Source organism: Grampus griseus, assembly GCF_964374135.1.
Source record: "Grampus griseus genome assembly, chromosome: 10".
NCBI lineage: Eukaryota > Metazoa > Chordata > Mammalia > Artiodactyla > Delphinidae > Grampus > Grampus griseus.
The window spans coordinates 15,704,478-15,725,759 of NC_139004.1; the positions used below are offsets into that span (position 1 = coordinate 15,704,478).

Consider the following 21,282-nt stretch of genomic DNA (forward strand, 5'->3'; position numbering starts at 1 on the left):
GTCATTTGTTTTGTTTTTTAGATTCCACATGTAAGTGAAATCACACAGTATTTATCTTTCTCTGTCTGACTTATTTCACTTAGCATAATACCCTCTAGGTATACCCATGTTGTCACAAATGGCAAGATTACATTATTTTCATGGCTGAGTAATATTCCATTGTGTATATATACCATATCTTCTTTATCCATTCATCTATTGATAGGCACTTAGGTCACTTCCATATCTTGGCTATTGTAAATAATGTTGCAGTGAACATAAGGGTGCATATATCTTTTCTAATTAGTGTTTTTGTTTTCTCTGAGTAAATAGCCAGGAGAGGAATTGCTGGATTATATAATTCTATTTTTACTTTTTTGAGGAATCTCCATACTGTTTTCCATGATGACTGCACCAGTTTATATTCCCACCAACAGTGCAGAAGGGCTCTCTTTTCTCTACATCCTTGTCAATACTTGTTAATTGTTGTCTTTCTGAAATAGCCATTCTGACAGGGGTGAGGTTGTATCTCACTGTGGTTTTGATTTGCATTTCCCTGGTGATTAGTGATGTTGAACATCCTTTCATGTACCTGTTGGCCAGCTGTATGTCTTCTTTGGGAAAATGTCTATGCAGATTGTCTGCCTCCCCATTTTGGGGACCCAAACAGGGATGTGAACATCTGCTTATTTTTTAATCAGGTTGTTTGGTTTTTTGACATTGAGTTTTCTGAGTTCTTTGTATATTTTGGTTACTAACCCCTTATCAGATATACTGCTTGTAAATGTCATCCCCAATTCATTAGGTGACCTTTTTGTGTGGTTGATAGTTTTCTTCAATGTGAAAAAGCTTTTTTTTTTTTTTTTTTTTTTTGCGGTACACGGGCCTCTCACTGTTGTGGCCTCTCCCATTGCGGAGCACAGGCTCCAGACGCGCAGGCTCAGCAGCCATGGCTCACAGGCCCAGCCGCTCCACGGCATGTGGGATCTTCCCAGACCGGGGCACGAACCCGTGTCCCCTGCATCGGCAGGCGGACTCTCAACCACTGCGCCACCAGGGAAGCCCTAAAAAGCTTTTTAGTTTGATGTAGTCCCATATGTTCATTTTCATTTTTGCTTCCCTTGCCTGAGGAGACATACCCAAAAAAATATTGCCTAAGACCGATGTCAAAGAGCTCACTGCTTATGTTTTCTTCTAGAAGTTTTATGGTTTCAGATCTTACATTTAAGTCTTTGATCCATTTTCAATTTTTTTGTGTGCACGGTGAGAGAGAGTAGTCTAGTTTGATTCTTGTTCATGAAGCTGTCCAAAATTCCCAACACCATTTATTGAAGAGGCTGTCTTTTCCCCATTGTAAATTCTTACCTCCTTTGTCATAATTTCCCATTTAAGTGTGGGCTCATTTCTGGGCTCTCTATTCTGTTCCATTAATCTGTGTGTCTGGTTTTGTGCCAATATCATACTATTTTAATTACTGTAGCTTTGTAGTATAGTTTGAAATCAGGGAACATGACCTTCAGCTTTGTTCTTCTTTCTCAAGATTGTTTTGGCTATTCAGGACCTTTTGTTTTTCCATACAAATTTTAGAATTATTTGTTCTAGTTCTATGAAAAATGTCATTGGTTTTTTGACAGAGATGGCATTAAATCTGTAGACTGCATTGGGGAGTATGGTCATTTTAACAATATTAATTCTTCCAATCCATGAGCACAGTATATCTTTCCATCTGCTTGTGTCATATTCAATTTCTTTCAGCAGTGTATTACAGTTTTTCAAGTACAGGTCTTTTTCCTCCTTAGTTAGATTTATTTCTAGGTATTTTATTCTTTTTGATGCAATTATAAATGGGATTAATTTTGTAATTTTTCTTTCTGATAGTTCATTGTTAGTATGTAGATATGCAACAGATTTCTGTATATTAATTGTATCCTGCAATTCTACTAAATTCATTAATGAGCTCTAGTAGTTTTTGGTGGTGTCTTTAGGATTTTCTATGTAGAGTATCATGTCATCTGTAGTGTCAGTTTTACTTCTTCCTTTTCAATTTGGATTCCTTTTATTTCTTTTTCTTATCTAATTGCTGTGGCTAAGACTTCTAATAGTAGTTGAATAAAAGTGGCAAGCATGGGCAGCCTTGTCTTGATCTTAGAGGAAATGCTTTCAGCTTTTCACCATTGAGTATGATGTTAGCTGTGGGCTTGTCATATATGGCCTTTATTATTTTGAGGTATGTTCCCTCTATACCCACTGTGTTGAGAGTTTTTATCATAAATGAATGTTGACTTTGTCAAAAGCTTTCTCTGCATCTATTAGGATGATCATATGATTTTTTTTTCTTGGCAGCACCACATGGCATGCAGGGTCCCAGTTCCCCAACCAGGGATCAAACCATTGCCCACTGTAGTGGAAGCACGGAGTCCCAACCACTGGACCACCAACGAGTACCAATCATATGATTTTTATTCTTCAGTTAATGTGGTGTATCATACTGATTGATTTGTGAATATTGAACCATATTGTACCCCTTGGATAAATCCGATTTGATCATGCCACTCCCTTCTTGCCTGTAACTTGTGTTTCCCTTGATGCTTTTAAGATTCTCTCTTTATCTTTAATTTTTGCCATTTTAATTACAGTGTCTCTTGATGTAGTCCTCTTTGGGTTGATCCTATTTGGGACTCTGTGTGCTTCCTGGATCTGAATATATGTTTCCTTTCTCAGGTTAGGGAAGTTTTCAGTTATTATGTCTTCAAATATGTTCTCTGCCCCTTTCTCTTTCTGGGACCAGTAAAATGTGAATGTTAGTATGCTTGATGCTGTCCTGGAAGTCTCTTAAACTGTCCTCATTTCTTTTTATTCTTTTTTTCTGTTCTCCTTCACTGATTTCCACTACTCTGTCTCCCTGCTCGCTGATGTAGGTCGATTCTTTAGACTCCCTCAGTCTTAGACTGGGACTTCTTAGGAAATTCTGACTCAGAAAGATCAGGGGTGGGGCCTAGGAATCCCTGTGTTTAAAGTGTTGCCCAGGTGATTCTGATGGTGACCACTGTAAACAAGGACAACTTCAGCCACCTCATGACACCTTATGTCCTTAGGATGCCTTAAGTCCTTATGATACTTTGAGCCCCGTCCCACCCTTTTGATGGTTCCCATCTACTCGGCTCTTTCTGAAGAACAAATGCTGATAAATCTGTTTTCACACGTTCATCCAGGTATTCTTCAGTCAAATGAAGAACCAAAGCCAAGGCTATTCAGGAGGAGCACCCCATGCTTCTTCCTGTCTCCATCTTGAAGTGATTCAGGCCCACACCCACCCTTCCAGGTGCAGAGGGGACCTTGTCTCCGTGTCCTCAGCTGACCATGTGCTGGATCCTGTCCCCTCTCACACTTAACCCACTCTGCATCAAGTCTCTGTCAACTTCTTCTCCACAGGTTTTGTGATTTCTTCACTTCTGTCTTCAGATATGGATAACTCCCCTCTTTTTTTTTTTTTTTTTTTTTGTGGTATGCGGGCCTCACACTGTGTGGCCTCTCCCTTTGCGGAGCACAGGCTCCGGACGCGCAGGCTCAGCAGCCATGGCTCACGGGTCCAGCCACTCCGCAGCATGTGGGATCTTCCCTGACCAGGGCACGAACCCGTGTCCCCTGCATCAGCAGGCGGACTCTCAACCACTGTGCCACCAGGGAAGCCCTCCCCTCTATCTTTAAAACTGAAAACAAACCTCCCCTTGGCCTTTCCTGCCATTGTCTCATCTCTCTTCTTCAAAGCCATCAGATGCCTCTTATGAATGGTCTACACATATGTCCATTTCTTCCCTAAACACTGTATCATTTTCCCTCTTCACCACTTCTCTAAAACTGCCTTCTCCACCATCCCAAACAATATTTTTCTCAAAAAATTCAACCCTCCTCCTCCCTTGAGGGCCCTGCAACACCCCTCCCACCCTCATCCATTTCTGTGCTACTAAATTACCTTCCTAATGCTGCGCTCTCTCTGGACTCCTCCACAGGCGTTCAATGGGGAGTGTTCACCAGAACAAGTCTCTGCTGTGGTCTCATCTCATTTCCGCCCTCAGTGAGTTTGTTCCTTTTCCTGGTTTCATTCACCCCACCCCAACCCATGCCAATGACTTCCAAGTCTCCATCTCCCCAGCTCTGATCTCTCATGCCTCACACTGCCTTCAGGGCATTTCTTTTTTGAAATCCTGCTCTCATCTTAATATGGCTCAAGCAGAAGTCATTAGTTCACCTCTTAGTCAACCTCTGTTTCCAGTTTCTCCATTTCTGTCAGAAGAAGTTCCGTTCGCCAAGACACTCTTATACTCCCCTCTGCAACCCCATTGGCTTTATGACTGGGAGAGCCCCAAAATAACCACCAGACAACCTGATATTTTGCACAATTATTTCATTCCTTTGGGTCTTGAAGATCTTTCCTTTTAATGTTTTTAAATACCCAAATACTATGTTTGCTTAAGAAAACACAGATGTAAAAAATTTAAAGTTTCCTTTATCCTCTGCAGCAATCGGGGTGACTGTTAAGAGGGTCAAGGTCACTGTGACCACTAGCTACACGTTGGTGACTATCATTCCAAAACCAGACAGATAAATAGATGAAAGAGAGAGCATTTTTATTTTTTTAAATTTAAACAGGACATGGGATCATAATATACATACTGTTCTTCAACTTGCTCTTTTCACTCAATATGATATCTTTCAATCTGACTTTATTTTCTCTAACACTTGTATATAATTCCACAGCTAGAGTATACCATAATTCAATCTAACTATTCCTCTACTGCTTAACATTTAGGGATCTTTCTACCTTTAAATGCCCATTGAGAAAGGTCACTCTTTAAACCACTGACTTACTTGTCAATTAATACTGAAACTAGGATCACTGTGGACTGACAGCTAGATAAAGAAAGAACTCAGGGCAAGCAGGGAGGGACATCAGGAAGGAAGGGAGTAGACCCTGACAATAGGAGTCATCACCACACAGCCTCTGCTTGAATACTGCCTGGGATGGGGGACTCATGAACTCCAATGATGATCAATTCTTTTATCTACACAACTCTCATTAATAAGAAATTTCTGACAATTGAAACCTACCTTGCTAAAGTTTCCATCCTTTAATTCTGCAGAGGACACATCATAATTATATTCTTCAAATATCTGAAAACTACTATTATATCCTATCTAAGGCTTTTCTTCTTTAAGTTAAACACCTCTTCTTCCTTCTGTAATCCTCCTCATAGGAACTAGGTTCAAAATCTCTCACCTTCCCTCTCACGTTATCTGATTCCAACACAGGTAATGTTTACCTGATAAAAAGAGTCATTCCTATGCGAGATTCTTTCTCACTTCCTGGGTTCACTAAGTTTACTAATGTTTCAGCTTGGATCCTCACCTTCCCATTTCACTACAGTCAAAAAAAAAAGTTTTCTTTCCAGCTGTCACCCCTTTCTTTACTCACTGCCTTCTTCTGCCCCATCTTTTCTGCCTTGAAGTATGAAATTCCTTCATCCCATAGAATCCCCAAAGTCGAGTCTTTTCTTACTCTTCACCAGATTCTAACTGAAAGCCCAACTTCCCTTCCAAATGCCACCTACACTCACCTCACTTAAGCTCAGTGCTATAACATAAGCATTTTTCCCTATGAGCTTCAAAAATGTGATGAAGGTGGTGATGGGGAAATGATAGCAAACAACATCCACATAATTACTGAGCAGTTTACTAAAATCTTCCCTATGGATCACCTGCCTCATTTGAAATACACAAAGACCCCTCATGTATATATATTAGCTCATTTTACAAATAAGGAATCAGGCTCTGAAAGGTTAAATAGCTTGTCCAAGGTCACACATCTACAAAAGACTGGCTCTAAGCCTAGAACCCGGCTCTTCAAAGTCTATTCCAGCATTGTTCCTACTATGTTAGAGCAAGGTAAGTTCACAGGACAGAACCCAGAAGGAAACACAAACATTCATTACACAGCCTGGGTCTAAAATTTAGTCACTTTTTACAGCTTGCACTCCATAATGCCTTGAGAAGATTTTCGCGTGAATTCTTGTGGCTTAAGCAATATACACTCAGAATGGTCCGGTTGAATGGACAACTGAGATGCAGAATAGCATTTCTGTGGTCAAAATAATGAGGAAATATCTCATTGAGCAATGGTAAATGCCTGGAGAGTTTTGTCCGGGGGTGGTTCTGCTGTTTGATGTTACAGGGAGAGAAATATTTATCTTACTAAACAACTATTCATTCATGAAGATTACCGGATGGATTCAGGATGAACCAAAAGTCCTTTATATCTTTACTGAAAGTGACTTAGATGCATGCAATGATTTTAATAAATCTGACTTTAAAGTAAAGCACAGACACATACCAGTGTAACTGTGTGCTTTCTTTCCATTCTTCTGACTCGAAAATTCTCTAAAAGCATGCTGGTCCCAATGTTCACAGACATAGCACAACTAACAATCCTTGATTTAAAATAAAAAGCATCATGTCTTAAATAAAATTTATTTTTCAGAACAGTTTTAGATTCACAGAAAAATTGCAAAGATAATACAGAGAGTTCTCATATATCCTACAACGTATTTCCTTTATTATTAGCACCTTACATATAAAGGTTTCATCTGTCATAGTTAATGAACCAACATTGATACACTAGTATTAACTAAAGCCCATACTTTACTCAGATTTGCTTATTACCCAATGCCCTTTTTCTGCTCCAGGATCCCATCCAGGACACCACATTGCATTCACTTGTCATGTCTCCTGAGACTTCTCTTGGTTATGCCAATGGTTATACAACCTGGTGAATATACTAAAAAAAACACTGACTGGTACACTTGAAATGGGTGAATTGTAAGGTACAGAATCCTAGACTAGAAAGAGGACATTAGTGGAAAAATGGGTGAAATTCAAAAAGTCTGGAATTTATTTAATGGTTTTCTATCAGTGTTGATGTTTGACTTTTGACAAGTGTACCTAACGTTGAGGAAAACCGGGGGAGGCACATATAAAAACTGTCTGTACTATCAGCACAGTTTTTCTGTGAATTTTAAATTATTCCAAAATAAGTTTGTTTTTCTTTAATTACCATAGAATGTGATCTATTATTATGAAGCAAAGGGCAAACCTTAGATGAGGTGCAAGTCGCTTCTTGAAATATTGGTGAGACCCTTAGTATTTTCCCTCGAGCTAAAGAGGGATAATTACAAAATGACACAACAAAGGACTTCTCTGAGGCCATCAAGTTCAAGGCCTTCTTCAGGAAATGAGGCGCATCAGTGGCACACCCCATCCATGGTTACCTAACCGGCATTTTATGGTCCTCACTGATGGCTACTCCACAGTCTGTGGCTCTTGCCATCTTTTGTCAACTCCTTTACTCAAGTTCATTTCCTTTTTTGTTTAGGAACCTTCAGTCCAGTTGTTCTTAGAACCATTTTTCCTGCTCGTTTCTAACTTCTCCATAGCATCTAGAAACTCTGCAACAGAGAACCAAATCTCGACACATATAACTCTAATCAATGTTTGAGGGTTGCCAAGCACACAAGAGCTGGTTTTCCAGCTCTCCTAAAAACTTGTAAGGGGTCAATTTCCAAATCATTTTACAGCCCACTACTGTCTTTCTAATTCTCTCTGCAGTTTCCACTAGCTAAGATGCACAGTCATAATTCATTATTGGTTATGACAGTGAACTTGGGTCCCACCTGGTATCTTGATGAAATGATTACTTTTAGTTTATAGCCTCCTTTCGCCCTTCTTTCAAACTAAGATAACAAAACTGGCCGTCGGATAAAGATATCTATGAAGGTTCTCAATACCTCAGTAGAAAGATAAACACATAAGTCAACTTAAGCTTTGCAACGTAGGCTCACTATAAAACTGAGGTAAATGTTAACTCGATAAGGCTGAGGTTACAAAACAGTCCTTTATTATACTCTTTTTGTAAACTCCACCCCCAGACCCTACACATTAAGAAAATGAAAAATCTTCTTGTTCTTCCCTCCACAATGTGTAGAAAACAGCTCTCTGAGTAGAATTTCATATACAAATTGATTTGCTTCCCTTTTGTTCAGTAACCTGCAGGCAGGTTAACACTTACTGTTTGGAGATGAATGGCGATTCTCTTTTGGAATTGAGAAGGGAGGAAAACCAGCTCAACATCTCTAGTAAACAAGAAACAGAAGCTCTTTTTCACACTGTCTTATTTCCATTGTAAAGCACACAAATTCCTAAGGCGTTCTGACCTTGCTCTAACGAGGAGGTGGAAGAAGAGAGATTCCAGAGCCCTGAAGGTCAATTCGCTTCAGCCAACATGCATGGAAATGCACTCATTTCACTGGGAGAAACAAGAAAGGAAAATATACAGATACAATCCTTTTAGCTACATCCACTGAAAAGTAAAAAGAGAAAGAAAAGGCCTTGGAGGGGGGCCTTTACCCTCAAGAAGTGTTTCTTTACAATCTAAAACCAAGCCTTCCTTGCTACTGTTGAAGATCTTGGAATCACAGAATTTTAGAGCTGCATTGGGCTTAAAGAACATCATTTCCAGCAGACGGAGAGACCAAAACTTCCGCTGACACCGGGTCAGTGGGAGGCAGAACCATTTTCATCCCTGGGGCACAAGGGAAAGGGAATCTTTAATGTCCTCATGCCTAAGTCCAGAGTGTACGCTCTCCCTCCCAGGGAAATTGGAGGCAAAGCCCATCTTCTGCTCGCCCTGAGCTCAGTGCTCATCCCACCACCCCACCTGCCCCACTGAACGTGGTCCCCATGTTCTCCATGTTCCTGGGGACCATGCCAATGTGGGAGACCCCTCCCCAAACTCATCACCCACCCCCACCAGCGTCTTTCAGCGTCTGCTAAAGGACAAGGCCGTTCCTGGAAGCAGAGAAGCAGAACTCTCAGAAAAGGCAGAAAGGAAGTCAACGTCACAAGAACTCTGTAGATGCAGATATGAATCAATCCCTAAGAGACACTGTTAAGTTTTTTTAAAAAGGCGAAGAGTGGAAGAACCGTACACTCTCGTTTGTGTCAGAAAAGACAAAAAGATTCTGTGTACATGGCAGCCTCGCCTACCTCTGGCCACCAGCGGGGAGCGGATCTGAGCAGCTGCAAACTGGGGGCGGGGCGTGAGGGGGGTGTACACCACAGGGACTGACCCTTCATTATACCCCCTTTTCTGCCTTGTGGTTTGATACTAAGTCCATAAGCTACCTGGTCAGAAAACTCATTTTTTTAAACTGTATTTATACAAAATAAAAACCAAAAAAATTAATCAAACACAAAACATTACAGATAAATAAATATTTAAAATAAATGAAATTAAATTTTTAAAAAGACAGAGCAAAAAGTGATGCCAGGGATAAAAAAAAAGTCGTTGGAGGAAAGAAGTCTCAACCCAGTGACACTCACAGTTAAACCACTTCATAAAATTTCACAAAATGACTTTTGAATTTAGCAACTTCCTCTAGGCCTTAGCAACCTTGTGTTGTATACCTCTGCTGACTGTTTCAAATGAGAAGTACAGAATGATGAATGAGACAAAAATAGGGGTGGGGGGGAGACAACCACTCATTTTTTAATTACTTGTTTGAAATAAGAAGTTAGAACTCTCTGAACAAAACTTTTCCAATGTACCCCTGCTCCTTTTTCAGATGAGGCTTTCAAACCCGAGCTTTGTGTTGTTGTTTTGGTAAATAGGCTGGAGAATGGAGTATCTGTAATAATACGATGGTTGCAAAATCCCCAGCACCATCCCCCAGCCAGAAATCCTAACGCAACACTGAGAGCCCCTTTTATGCTGTGTGGACTTTCAAAACCATACTTCAAAAAATGATTAACCACTGATAACAAAGTTATAGGCAGAGCCCCACTATTATAAGGAAGACGGTAAATGATTAACCGAGTGCCTATTTTTTGGCTAACTAAAATGGGTTAAAGAGTTCATCTTGTGGCAGATGATCACATTTCTAAGCCCTACGGGATAATGGGCTTTTAATGAAGCACATTTTTAACTCGAATAAACTACTTGAAGTTACTTTTCCCGCTGATTATTCTCTATCCTTCTGCTATCCTGGCAAAACTACTAGAAATTGTCATTAACAAGACTGCAGCAAGTTCTCCCTTTGTCTTGTTTACTGAAAGGGTTGACTTCCTTAAAATAGAAAGCTTCTGAAAAGCATACAACCAAATACTGTTATTAAATTACACAGACTGAATTCTTTTTACAAGTTGCTGCTACAAAAAGATATTTCCAGATTGTATCTCCTTATAATCTTTCCATGAAATTTTCCTTTATAAATGTAATTCAGAGGCTGTGCTTCAAAAACACTTGGGAGTACTTGGGTATACAGCACTTTCTGTATGTAAGTGACTTGACTTCAAACTGCAAAAGGAAAACTGTACATGGTGTTCACACACACTTGAGACAACTGGTCCAAAAAAATGATATTAATATCTGCCTTTATAATGGTAGGTAATGCATCTATCAACTCCACATAATGAAAACGGGAATGGAGAATTTTATATTTAAACAACCCAAGATTCACATTTAACTATCAGTAATGGGGCCATTAATTAACTCTCAAATCAGAAATTAGGCCTATTCGATCTGAAGTGTAGGGTCCAAATAATAAACAGGCTTAACCAGTTGGTAAAAAGAACCGGCTCCTAATTTTATCATCACTTAGTCATCCATTCCAGTGCAAATTATGTAAATAAAATTCCACTTCAAGGGAACCAAGTTTATTTAGTTCTTACTTCGTACTAACAAGCATACCAAGATGACTAAGATGCAGCCTCACTCACTGCCCAAGAAGAAAGGTCATCTTTCCTCAGCCTCAGTACCTTTGCTCAAACAGCTTCCTCTTCCTGGCATATTCTGCCTGTCCCACCTGGCCTCACCGCTGCCCTTTCCCCTTCTCCTTCTAAAGCAGCAGCTCCCAGGAAGCTCCCCTCACCTTCCCCAGGACAGGCCCAGGAGTGCTGAGGCCCACACGTACACATTTTCTGGAGCATTGAGCACACTGCTTTACAAGAGTTTAGACGTAATAAAGTAATTTACCAAGTGCGTATTGGTTTGCCTCCTAGAAGGCAGAGATCCTAATTAATCTCTGTATCCCCCTCTAGCCCAATATTTGGCATCCGGTACTCCATAAGCAAGTACAGAGAGAAGCCTCTCAGAATCAGGCAGGGCAGCAAGACGATAAATATCTGAGACATAAAGTAAGAGGCACCATGTGGGAGAAAAGAATGAAATATTGTCATTTGCAGCGACATGGATGGACCTAGCGTATATCCTACGAAGTGAAGTAAGTCAGACAAAGACAAATATTACATGATATCACTTATATATGGAACCTAAAAAATAATACCAGTGCATTTATGTACAAAACAGAAAGAGACTCACAGACATAGAAAACAAATTCATGGTTACCAATGGGGAAAGGGAGGGGGGAGGGATAAATTACAAGTATGGGATTAACAGATACAAACTACTGCGCATAAAATAGGTAAGCAACAAGGATGTACTGTATAGCACAGGGAATATATGTACTGTATATTCAATATATTGTAATAACCTACAATGGAATATACTCTGAAAAATATACATATAACTGAATCACTTTGCTGTACAGCTGAAACTAGCATTGTAAATCAACTATATATTTCAATTTTTAAAAAAAGACAGAAACACACACATAACCAATATGCAGACAAGTAGATATGCATATACAAAGTCAATAAACATAATCTCTCCCACCAAAAAGAGAAGCACATACAGTATGGAGAGAGTGCTATGGAGAAAAAAAGAAAATAAAATCGGATCCATTTGGCCCTGGGGGAGGCGGGGGGATGATCTATAAGGGGAGAGGAGAGAGCAAGGCCAGGGTTCCAGAGAGCAGACAGGAGGGGATGAAAAAGGAAATGAGGATGAGGATGAGGACTAATATCAGGCAGAGGGAAAAGTGTGAGCAGAAGCTGGAAGGTGTGAACGACGCAGTGGATCTGAGGCACAGGAAAGAACTCATCCGCTGCACTGATGGTACAGCGCCCAGGGAAGCAGTGGCTGGGATGCAGGGCAGTGACTACGAGCAAAGTCTGCAGAGGCAGTCCTGGGTTCGAGCCCTGCCCAGCTCCCAGGCTGCCCACCCTCTTTGTGTGCAGCTCCAGGAAAGACCACAAGGCCCAGGGTCAGTCGCTGGCCGCGGCCTTACCAGGACTCTGGGGCCCCCGGGGACACCTCTACCTGCCAAGCACCCCGCCGCTCATCCCTGAGCCTCCTGTGCCCAGCATGCAGGCTTGCAGTCATGGGCTCCGAGGTCCTCCTCAAAGCCCTCAGTCTGCTCTGCTCCCGGAAGCCTCGGTGTCTTCCCAGCTCTCTCCCTCCCTCTTAGCCTTGAGGGAGAACTGTCCGCCCCCAGGCGTCTGCTTTCCCATTTTACCACCACAAACGGCAAGGAGAGAGAAGAAAGTCACTGCTTTTCCAGATTCCCCCATTGCTGCTTTGGACCATTTTTCTTCCACCATCCTTCTGTCATTTAAGAATATACTTGTGGACTAAAAGATATAAGTGCTGTATAGAATCAGCCAATTATGTGAAAGTAGCGTATCTGCCTTTACTGTGTTTGTCATTAACCTGAATGGAAAGACCTTTAAAATTGACTTCTTTAGAAAGCATTTGAATGCATTTTGTTTGGTATTGTATTTATTCAATAAAGTGTTTAAGTAGTGCCAAGTGTGAACTGGGCCCTAGGATGGTGTCGGTTGGAGGGAACAGGGGGTGGTGGGACTGAAAGAACAGAGCAGGCTGACCCCCGCTCAACAGGCTCAGCTGCTGCCTCCTTTGATAAAGGGGCTAAGAGAGCTCTTCCAACGCCCTTTGAGAGGCACCGTCCTTCCAGCCAGGAAGTACCTCCCTCCAGACCCCACTCTGCGTCCTAACATTAAATGAGATGCGCCCTGGAGAGTGGCTGGCTGAGTGCCTGATAGCAGAGCCTGTCATACCCTCTCTGGTCCTTCTTCATTGTCAGGATCTACCAATCTACCTCCACATTCCTGGAGAGTTTAGGTAGCACAGAGTCTTTCTCTCCACCTCACATCCCCAGTCACCTAGGCAGCTTCAATGTTTAGGACGATCAACCAAATTCCCCAGTTCCTCAACTTGCTAAACTGAGTCGACTTTCACCCCTTCTCCCATGGCCACACCTTGACTTTCATCCTTGCCCAGGGAAGCTTCCCTAGGAATCTTCATCTTAAATACCCTGGCCCCCGGCTCTCTCACTTCCCCTGCACCCGCCCCTCAAAGTCCCTCCAATCTCCAAATGTTTCCCTTTTCACTGCCATCACCTCCAGCTACCTGTCAGCATCTTTCAACACCCTTACTTCTTAACGTTCCAACAACCTTCCCTGCAAACGTCCAGCGATTTATTTTACTTTTGCTCCTACAAGGAGCTGCTGAAAGACAAAAACCACATATTGGCACCAATCCTGAAATTTTTGATTTTCAGTGCGTCGATTATACTCAGCAACCCATTAAATTGACCCCAGGCCGCTCCTTCTCTGCTCCCCCATTAAGACTACTCCAAACATCCACTCATTGTCAAAAACCCCTGCTCCATCCCTGCCTCCTTCAGCCAGGACCTCCCGCCCCACTTCACAAAATGAAAATCCTTTCACATCTTAAACCCTTCAATGCCTTCCCTTGGACGGTAGTAATGCCTCTAAACTTCAGGTAGCACAAGGATCACCTGGGCAGCCCTGTCACTCGGAAATGTATTTGGATTCACTAGGTCTGAGTCAAATCCCAGAAGCATATTTGGCAATAGATACTGATGACGGTCCATCCGCCAAATGTGAGGAAAATTATCTATAACAGGGGTCTCAAACGCCAGTCCTCAGGCCAAATCCAGCCCTTGCCTGTTTTGTGTGGCCTGCATGTTAGCTACGTGTTTTTACATCTTTAAAGGGTTGGGAAAAAAATATCAAAAGAAGAAAATTTCACAACATGTGCAAATTACATAAAATTCAAATTTCAGTCCATAAATAAAGTTTCATGAGAACACAGCCAGGCCCAACGATTTACATATTGTCTATGGCTGCTCTCACCGCACAATGGCACAGTTGAGTCGTGCAACAAAGGCTGTACTGCCTGCAAAGCCGAAAATATTTACTGTCTGGCCCGTTACAGAAATAGTTTGCTTCCCCCTGGTCTCTGCAGGGTGAAGTACAAACACCTCACCAGAGCCTCCCAGCTTCCTCATGATGTCACCCCTGCCTCCCTCCCCAGCCTGGAGTCCCAAAATCTTCACAAGGGCAGCCTCACCAGCCACTTCAGTGGACTCAGTTCCTTGAACGAAGTGCACAGTTTCACACCTCCCCACCTCTGTATGTGCTGTTCTTTCTACCCACTTTGCCTGACAAATACCTCTTCGGCCTTCAAGACCCAGTTCGTGGTCCTCCCTGCCTGTGAGATGCTCTCTGACAACCACACCTCACCCGCCTCCACGGCACTTAATTAATTTGTATCCCATTTATCTGCATACAGCAGTGGTTCTCAAATTTTGGGGCATCCCAGCACCACCGAGAGGGCTCATGAAATCCCCCGCTGGCTAGGTCTGTGCCCAGAGCAGCAGACAGGGTGCCAGGCAGAGAATAACTTTTCTAACAAGTTTCAAGGCTGATGCTGCAGGTCCAGGCACCACACAGGAGCAACATTGGTTGACTTCTGTGTCCCCACCCCACCCAACAATGAGTTTTTCGAGGATGGACCCTATTTTATTCATGTTTGAATGATAACAGCCTCACCCAGTCCCAGGAATTCCTGGAACATGGCAGAAACTCAGTATTTGCTGTTTGTAGTCTAACCAAATGATGCTCCTCCCATAAGCCGATGATTTCACTATCAGACAGTGAAAGGGAAATTAAGTAGGGAGAGGAGACCTAGCCTTGTAGGCCAAAAAAATGAATGAAGTGGCTCTCTGCAGGATGGACATTCTGTGACCTGCCATATGCATCCTGAGCCTGGGGTCAGCTGGAAAGCCCCAGGGTGGAGAGTAGATTGTTCAAGTCAGAAACCCAAGAGTACAGCCTGGAGGCAGCACCCACAGGGGGAATGTTCGGTAGAGGACCCTCCCCACCCCTCCCACAAAGATCCATCTCTCTCCACTTTAAAAACAGAAGATTCTGTATCAAAGTCTGATCATGTATATCGTCAGCACTGGCATATATTGCTACTAATGAAAAGCATTTGTTGAGCACGCTACTACTTGCTTGGAATACCAGGATAGATAAAACCTAGACTTCAAGGAGACTTTAAATTAGTTTGAAACTCTGTATTATAAACCAGGCAGGATACCTAACAAAATAAGGTAACATTTTGTGTCAAGTGTCAAATATAAACCGTGTCAAAGGTAAACAGTAAATTCCACAAGAGTCCAAGGTGTCCTGTGGCTTTTCCCTTCTCTGTTCCACTAAGGTACCACCTACAAACCTCTATTAGTACCTACATAGGTCTGTGAGGACATAGCACTTCTATAGGTCTTTTGTCTCCTCCATGGGCGTATAAACTCTTCAAGGATAGGAACCTTGATTTTTTTTTTTTAAGACTTGACCAAGTCCCTGGTACTACTAGTGTTAAATAAATATTTAATTGATTTAATAATGACTGTGGAATGTGAGCTGGGCTTTTAACCAAGGGCAAGACTTAGATAAGAATAGAAAATTGAGGGTTGGGCTTTCCAAGAATAGGCAAAAGAACCAACCAGGTGACTGAAAGCTCCAGGCAGGTACAGACACTGTGGTCAGAGGCCCCGGTGGAGTCATCAAAACCCACTGCTGATATCACCATAAGTCGAGAGGGTCAGGCCTTCAGAGCTGGTCTTCACTGATCTTGCCTTTTAAACTGTAACACAAGCTTACATAAATAGGCCTAAACCTGGACTGCTTTAATCTCAAAAATCATTTCCTGGCACAAAGAGTTCCCCACCACCAAATTGCAAATTCCTTAAAGCCAGGAATTTCTCCTCTTGCACAGCTCCTAGGATACGACTGTGTACCACACAAATTAGGAACGTCAGTATTACCGCGTCTATCCTGGTAGCTGAGTCAACTTTGCAAACTTCGAAGGCTAGGATAGTTTAAAGACAGATCATGCCATACCCCACGACCAAAACCGAGTGGAGAGGGCATGAGCAGATGATTTAAACAAAAAAATCAAACAAAATAGTCATCCTCAGTTCTTTGCCCGAGTTCCACATCTGCTCGAAAGAAACTCATTCTAGAAACGCAGTTTTCATCAAACTCATCTGTGAGGCACCTGTGAAGGCCCCTAAGTCATCCATTTCCTATACTCTGGATCTGAACTGCTGTGCTCTAGTCTCTAATTAAATAAGATGATTTTGCATTTAACATCTTTAGGAGGAGGCCAGGCTAGTAAAAGTCCCTGGAAACTAAAACCATAGACTTTTCCTGAGTATAGTCACAATTGCACACAGGCTCCCCCCATAAGCTAACAGAACAGATAAATGGAAGAATTAGATGAAAAATAATTAAAGACAGCCACTATGGAGAATAGTATGGAGGTTCCTTAAAAAACTAAAAATAGAGCTACCATATATATGATCCAGCAATCCCACTCCTGAGTATATATCCAGAGAAAACCATAATTTGAAAAGATACATGCAACCCCAATGTTCACTGCAGCACTATTTACAATAGCCAGGACATGGAAGCCACCTAAATGTCCATCAACAGATGAATGGATAAAGAACAGGTGGTACATGTATACAATGGAATGTTACTCAGCCATAAAAAAAAAATGAAATAATGCCATCTGCAGCAATATGAATAGACCTAGAGATTGTCATACTGAGTGAAGTAAGTCAGACAAATATCATATGATATCGCTTATATGTGGAATCTAAAAAAAATGGTACAAATGAACTTATTTACAAGACAGAGTCACAGATATAGAAAACAAACATGGTTACCGGGGGAAAGGGCTGGGGGAGGGATAAATTGGGAGATTGGGACTGACATATACACACTACTATTTATAAAATAGATAACTAATAAGGACCTACTGTATAGCACAGGGAACTCTACTCAATACTCTGTAATAACCTATATGGGAAAATAACCTAAGAAAGAGTAGATATACGTATATGTATAACTGATTCACTTTGCTGTACACCTGAAACTAACATAACATTTAAATCAACTGTACTCCAGTAAAAATATTTAAAAAAAGAGTTCTTCACTCACATAGTAGAATGCTCAACAGATATTTCAGGTTTTGCAAATAATAAACAACTTGACACAGGGAGACCCAGAAGCCAAAGACATTCTCACAAGTGCAATCAATACAGAAATTAAAAATATACGTGTGAAATGTTAAGACATTAAGAAAAGGATTCACTATCCTTAAGTGGCATATGAAGAACCACTTGGACAACGTGAGGTATATGTTTAATCACTGTTAGCAAATCGAAGGCCAATAAAAAGTCACTCTTTAATGGGCCAGGAGCAAACATGTATCAAGGACTGGGCTCTCACCCTAGGACTGTCCTCCAGACCTGGCTCCACTTTTCTCTTCCCAATTTTGTGCCCCAGGGGGAGCCCCTGCAGACCACATCGCCCAGGTGCCCCAGGCCAGCCACCCACTGGGGGCCACTGCAAGAGATGGAAGGGGGCTTCCCTGGTGGTGCAGTGGTTGAGAGTCCGCCTGCCGATGCAGGGGACACGGGTTCGTGCCCCAGTCCGGGAAGATCCCACATGCCGCGGAGCAGCTGGGCCCGTGAGCCATGGCCGCTGAGCCTGAGCATCCGGAGCCTGTGCTCCGCAGCGAGAGAGGCCACAACAGTGAGAGGCCCGCGTACCGCAAGAAAAAAGAGATGGAAAGGCCAGGAGATGGGGAGCAGAAGGGCTGAGGTTCTCTCTCTACTTCCCCCCTGTATCCTGGCAAGAGGACTTTCTTCCCTTTCCCTTGCCCAGGTCTTGGTACCTGGACCTCCTTTATTGGTTCCCTTAATGCCACCCACACCTCTCTAAGTAGTTCATCAAAGTTTCTTCATTGCCATCCATTGAGTTGAATTGTTTCCTGCCAGGACCCTGTCTGATACAAGGACTGTAGGGCATTTTATATCTATATAAAATGTCTCGGCTCCAAAATGTAGGTCTTTTTGTCGTCTCCCATTTTACACGTGAAGACTCTGAGGCTCCAGGAGGGTAGAATACCAGCCAGCAGTCATAAAGGAAGTTTCTGGCAGAGCACAAATTACTCCCAAGTCAGTCTAACAACTAAAAAGCCCCTGAAAGTGCGAGGGAGAAAAACACATCAAGCTTCCAAACTCTCAAGCCACAGTTTAGCCTCAAACCACATTATTTATGGTTTGGGATTCTCCCTCGGCCTGAAATGAGCCAGCTGGGGCATTGCCCTTTCAGTGCTTCTTCCACTGAGAGTTGCTTAGATTTGACCCTGCTGGAGGGCAGTGGGGTTTCCTAAGATCTAAGAGATCACAGGTGCTCCTTCCTTGCCTATCGCCCACATTTTTCCTTCAGTTCATCCCAGAAATCCCTTCCTTCCAGCCTTAAACATCCCACAGGCTCTCTTGTTCTTGTTTATAAATTAAAACCAGAATTCCTTTGCCAGAAATCCAGGAGATGGAAGATGAGGGTGGATGCAGTTACAAAGCACTTAATAACATCATCCTAGGCACCTCTCAGTCGTCAATCTCTGGGATTCATTAACAATCTAACTCTTTCCATACAAAAAACCTCCCTGGATTCCTCTTCTCTGTAGCTGTGCTGAATTGCTGAAAATGGAAAATGCAATTAAAATAAATTGTGATGGAGAGTAGAGGGGTAAGTACCAACGAACTCCCCTGAAGGAAATTCAGCTCTGAGTTATATTTCATTTCAGGGCTAAAGAATTTGCTATTATTTCTGCCTTTGCAGGTCCTTGGCAGTCACTACACTCTCACTACAAGAACAGGCGTTAGCAGCTGATACCTCTCCCAATTTCCTGACCGTCTGGATTTTACAACTGATGGCCGACAGTCAGGTCAGGTGGAGTTCTGAATCAGATCCTCAGAGGGAGCCAGGTGGAAGGGTGGCTCAGTAAACAGCATCTGAGTACGGGAAACATCTAGGTCTCACTTCCTCGTTGCTGAGGGAATGTGAGTGGAAAGAGCAGCAGGTATACTCTTGTTTGAAGGAAAGAAGAATTTTTTAAAAGATCACTAGTGGGCCGTCCTCCAGCATGCCTTACCCAATTCCATTTAAATAACATACAGCTGACCCTTGAACTACATAGGGGTTAATCTGTCTATAATTTACTGTCGGCCCCTTGTATCTGTGGTTCCTCGGAAACTGTGGATTCAAGCAACCTCGGATGGTACAGTACTGTAGTATTTTCTATTGAAAAATATACACATATAAGTGGGCCCATGCAGTTCAAACCCGTGTTGTTCGCGGGTCAACTGTATATTTATTGACTCACTGCTAAATACAGGGCCTATCTAGCCTGCAGCACCTAAGGAGACAAGAAAAGAGGTTAAGATAGCCTCAACCCTTGGGAAAATTTCTTACCTGGAATTACTGTTGTTTGCTGCCATTTTCAGTTTTAATGGTAGCAGACAGTTGCTGGACAGTCCAAATACCTGCAACAGTGCCTCTCTTCTCCCACTAACCTGTCCTACTAGGGAGCCTGGACCCCCGAGGGTAGACTGACTGAATAACCTAAGGCCCTCGGAAAACCACAGCATCCTGTGTCCCTCCTCCCTTGACGATGTTGATCACAGGTGGTACAAAATAACTGTCAACCCGATTTCACAAGCCTCACTGCAGAAAACCCAGGTCTCTCATTCATAAGCTACAGGCTTTTGCATATAGATCACTCAGGTTCAGTTTCTAAGTAGTTTCATCTAACTTAAAAATAATAAAGACCTGACTACACTGATGAAAGAAACACTTGAGTCATTTATCAGAATGTTTTAGCCCTGGGTTACAGGAAATGAGGAAACCCAAAACTTCAAACAAAACAAAAAAGTTTATTCGAACCTTCTGTGCAAGGTATACCAATTTTTTTCACACTTACAGGAGAAAAACATCAATTTAAAACCAACAAACAAAACTCCACCTGTCTAGTTTGTAGCAGTGAAATCTGCTATGGGGGCGGGGACGGAGGTAGATAACATCCCCACCAACACCCCCGCAGGCTTCACGCCCGCTCCGGCTCCGGGAGGGTTCCCGCGCTCCCGCCCCAGCCGAGGGCCGCCCGCCCGCCCGCCGTTACCTGGTCCAGAGGGATGCCCAGGAGCTCGCTGAGCGGGTGCAGACAGGTGGAGCCCGTGGTGCGGTAGGAGAGGCTGGGAGGAGGCTCTGCTGCCATCCTGCATCTTCGGGAGGCGGCAGCCCCGGCCCCAGGCCGCGCCACCCCGCTCGGCGTCCTCCCGCCCGAGTGCGCGCGGGTGGCTGTCCCGAGGGCCGCGCGGCCGCCTGGCTCGCGGGGACCGAGCGGCGAGCCGGAGGACGCGACCCAGCGCAAAACTCTCGGGGCGCAAACTTGGCGTTGGCGCAGTGGCCGCGGGCGCGGCAGGAGGGCTGCGGCCGAGAGCGTTTGCTTCCCGCTCCCCTCCTCTCGCCGCTCATTGGCCCGGCCGCCCGGGACTGCCCGGGAGGAGGGAGGAAGGGAGGGAGGAAAAGTGCGGACTCGGAGCCCGGCCCTCGAGCGCCACCCGGCCCGCCCTGCCCGGGCCAACCCGAGAGGGAAAGCGACGACAAGGACGCCGCCGCCTAGCCCGGCGCCTGGTGGCGCGCGGCCCCGGGGGCGGGAGGATCCTCTGCTCTTACTTCGCCCGAGCTCCCCATCCTCCCTCCCCGCCACAAGAAACGACCTCCATCCCGGTCACCCTGACGGGCTCCTTGCGCTAGGGAGCACCCTGACCCCACCCCGTTCTGGTTCCGTCGCAGCGTCGGCACCGCGGCCCTCCCGGTCCCCGCGCCGGCTAAGATTTCCTGCACTTTCCTTGCAAGGCTTCTCCCTCGCAGTCCTTGCGGCAAAGGGTTAATCTGCCAGGGGCTCGAAGCCCAAGGACGCCCCGGGGCTCCCAGCCAGCACCCCAGCACCCAGCCTCCTTTTCTCCTTACGTGCCTGTGGGCAAGACATAGTTTCCTACACCCTGATCTGACATGGTCTGTGTCACACAGGCGCAGACACCAGGACTGCTAGCTTCTGACCGTTAATGTTCGGCCCTTTGGATTGTGAATTCTTTTTACTCCTGT

At 43.8% G+C, this 21,282-nt stretch overlaps 1 protein-coding gene across 1 annotated transcript in view; it reads right to left on the minus strand.

Moving 5' to 3' along the window:
- The window catches only part of MBOAT1 (membrane bound glycerophospholipid O-acyltransferase 1), a 112,419-nt gene extending 92,013 nt beyond the window's left edge, over nucleotides 1-20,406 (minus strand). Inside the window, exon 1 of the mRNA XM_082664173.1 lies at nucleotides 20,294-20,406. Coding sequence (XP_082520299.1) covers nucleotides 20,294-20,389 — 96 coding nt within the window. The 5' untranslated portion in view covers nucleotides 20,390-20,406. The remainder of the gene's footprint in view (nucleotides 1-20,293) is intronic.
- Between the last annotated feature and the right edge of the window lie 876 nt (nucleotides 20,407-21,282).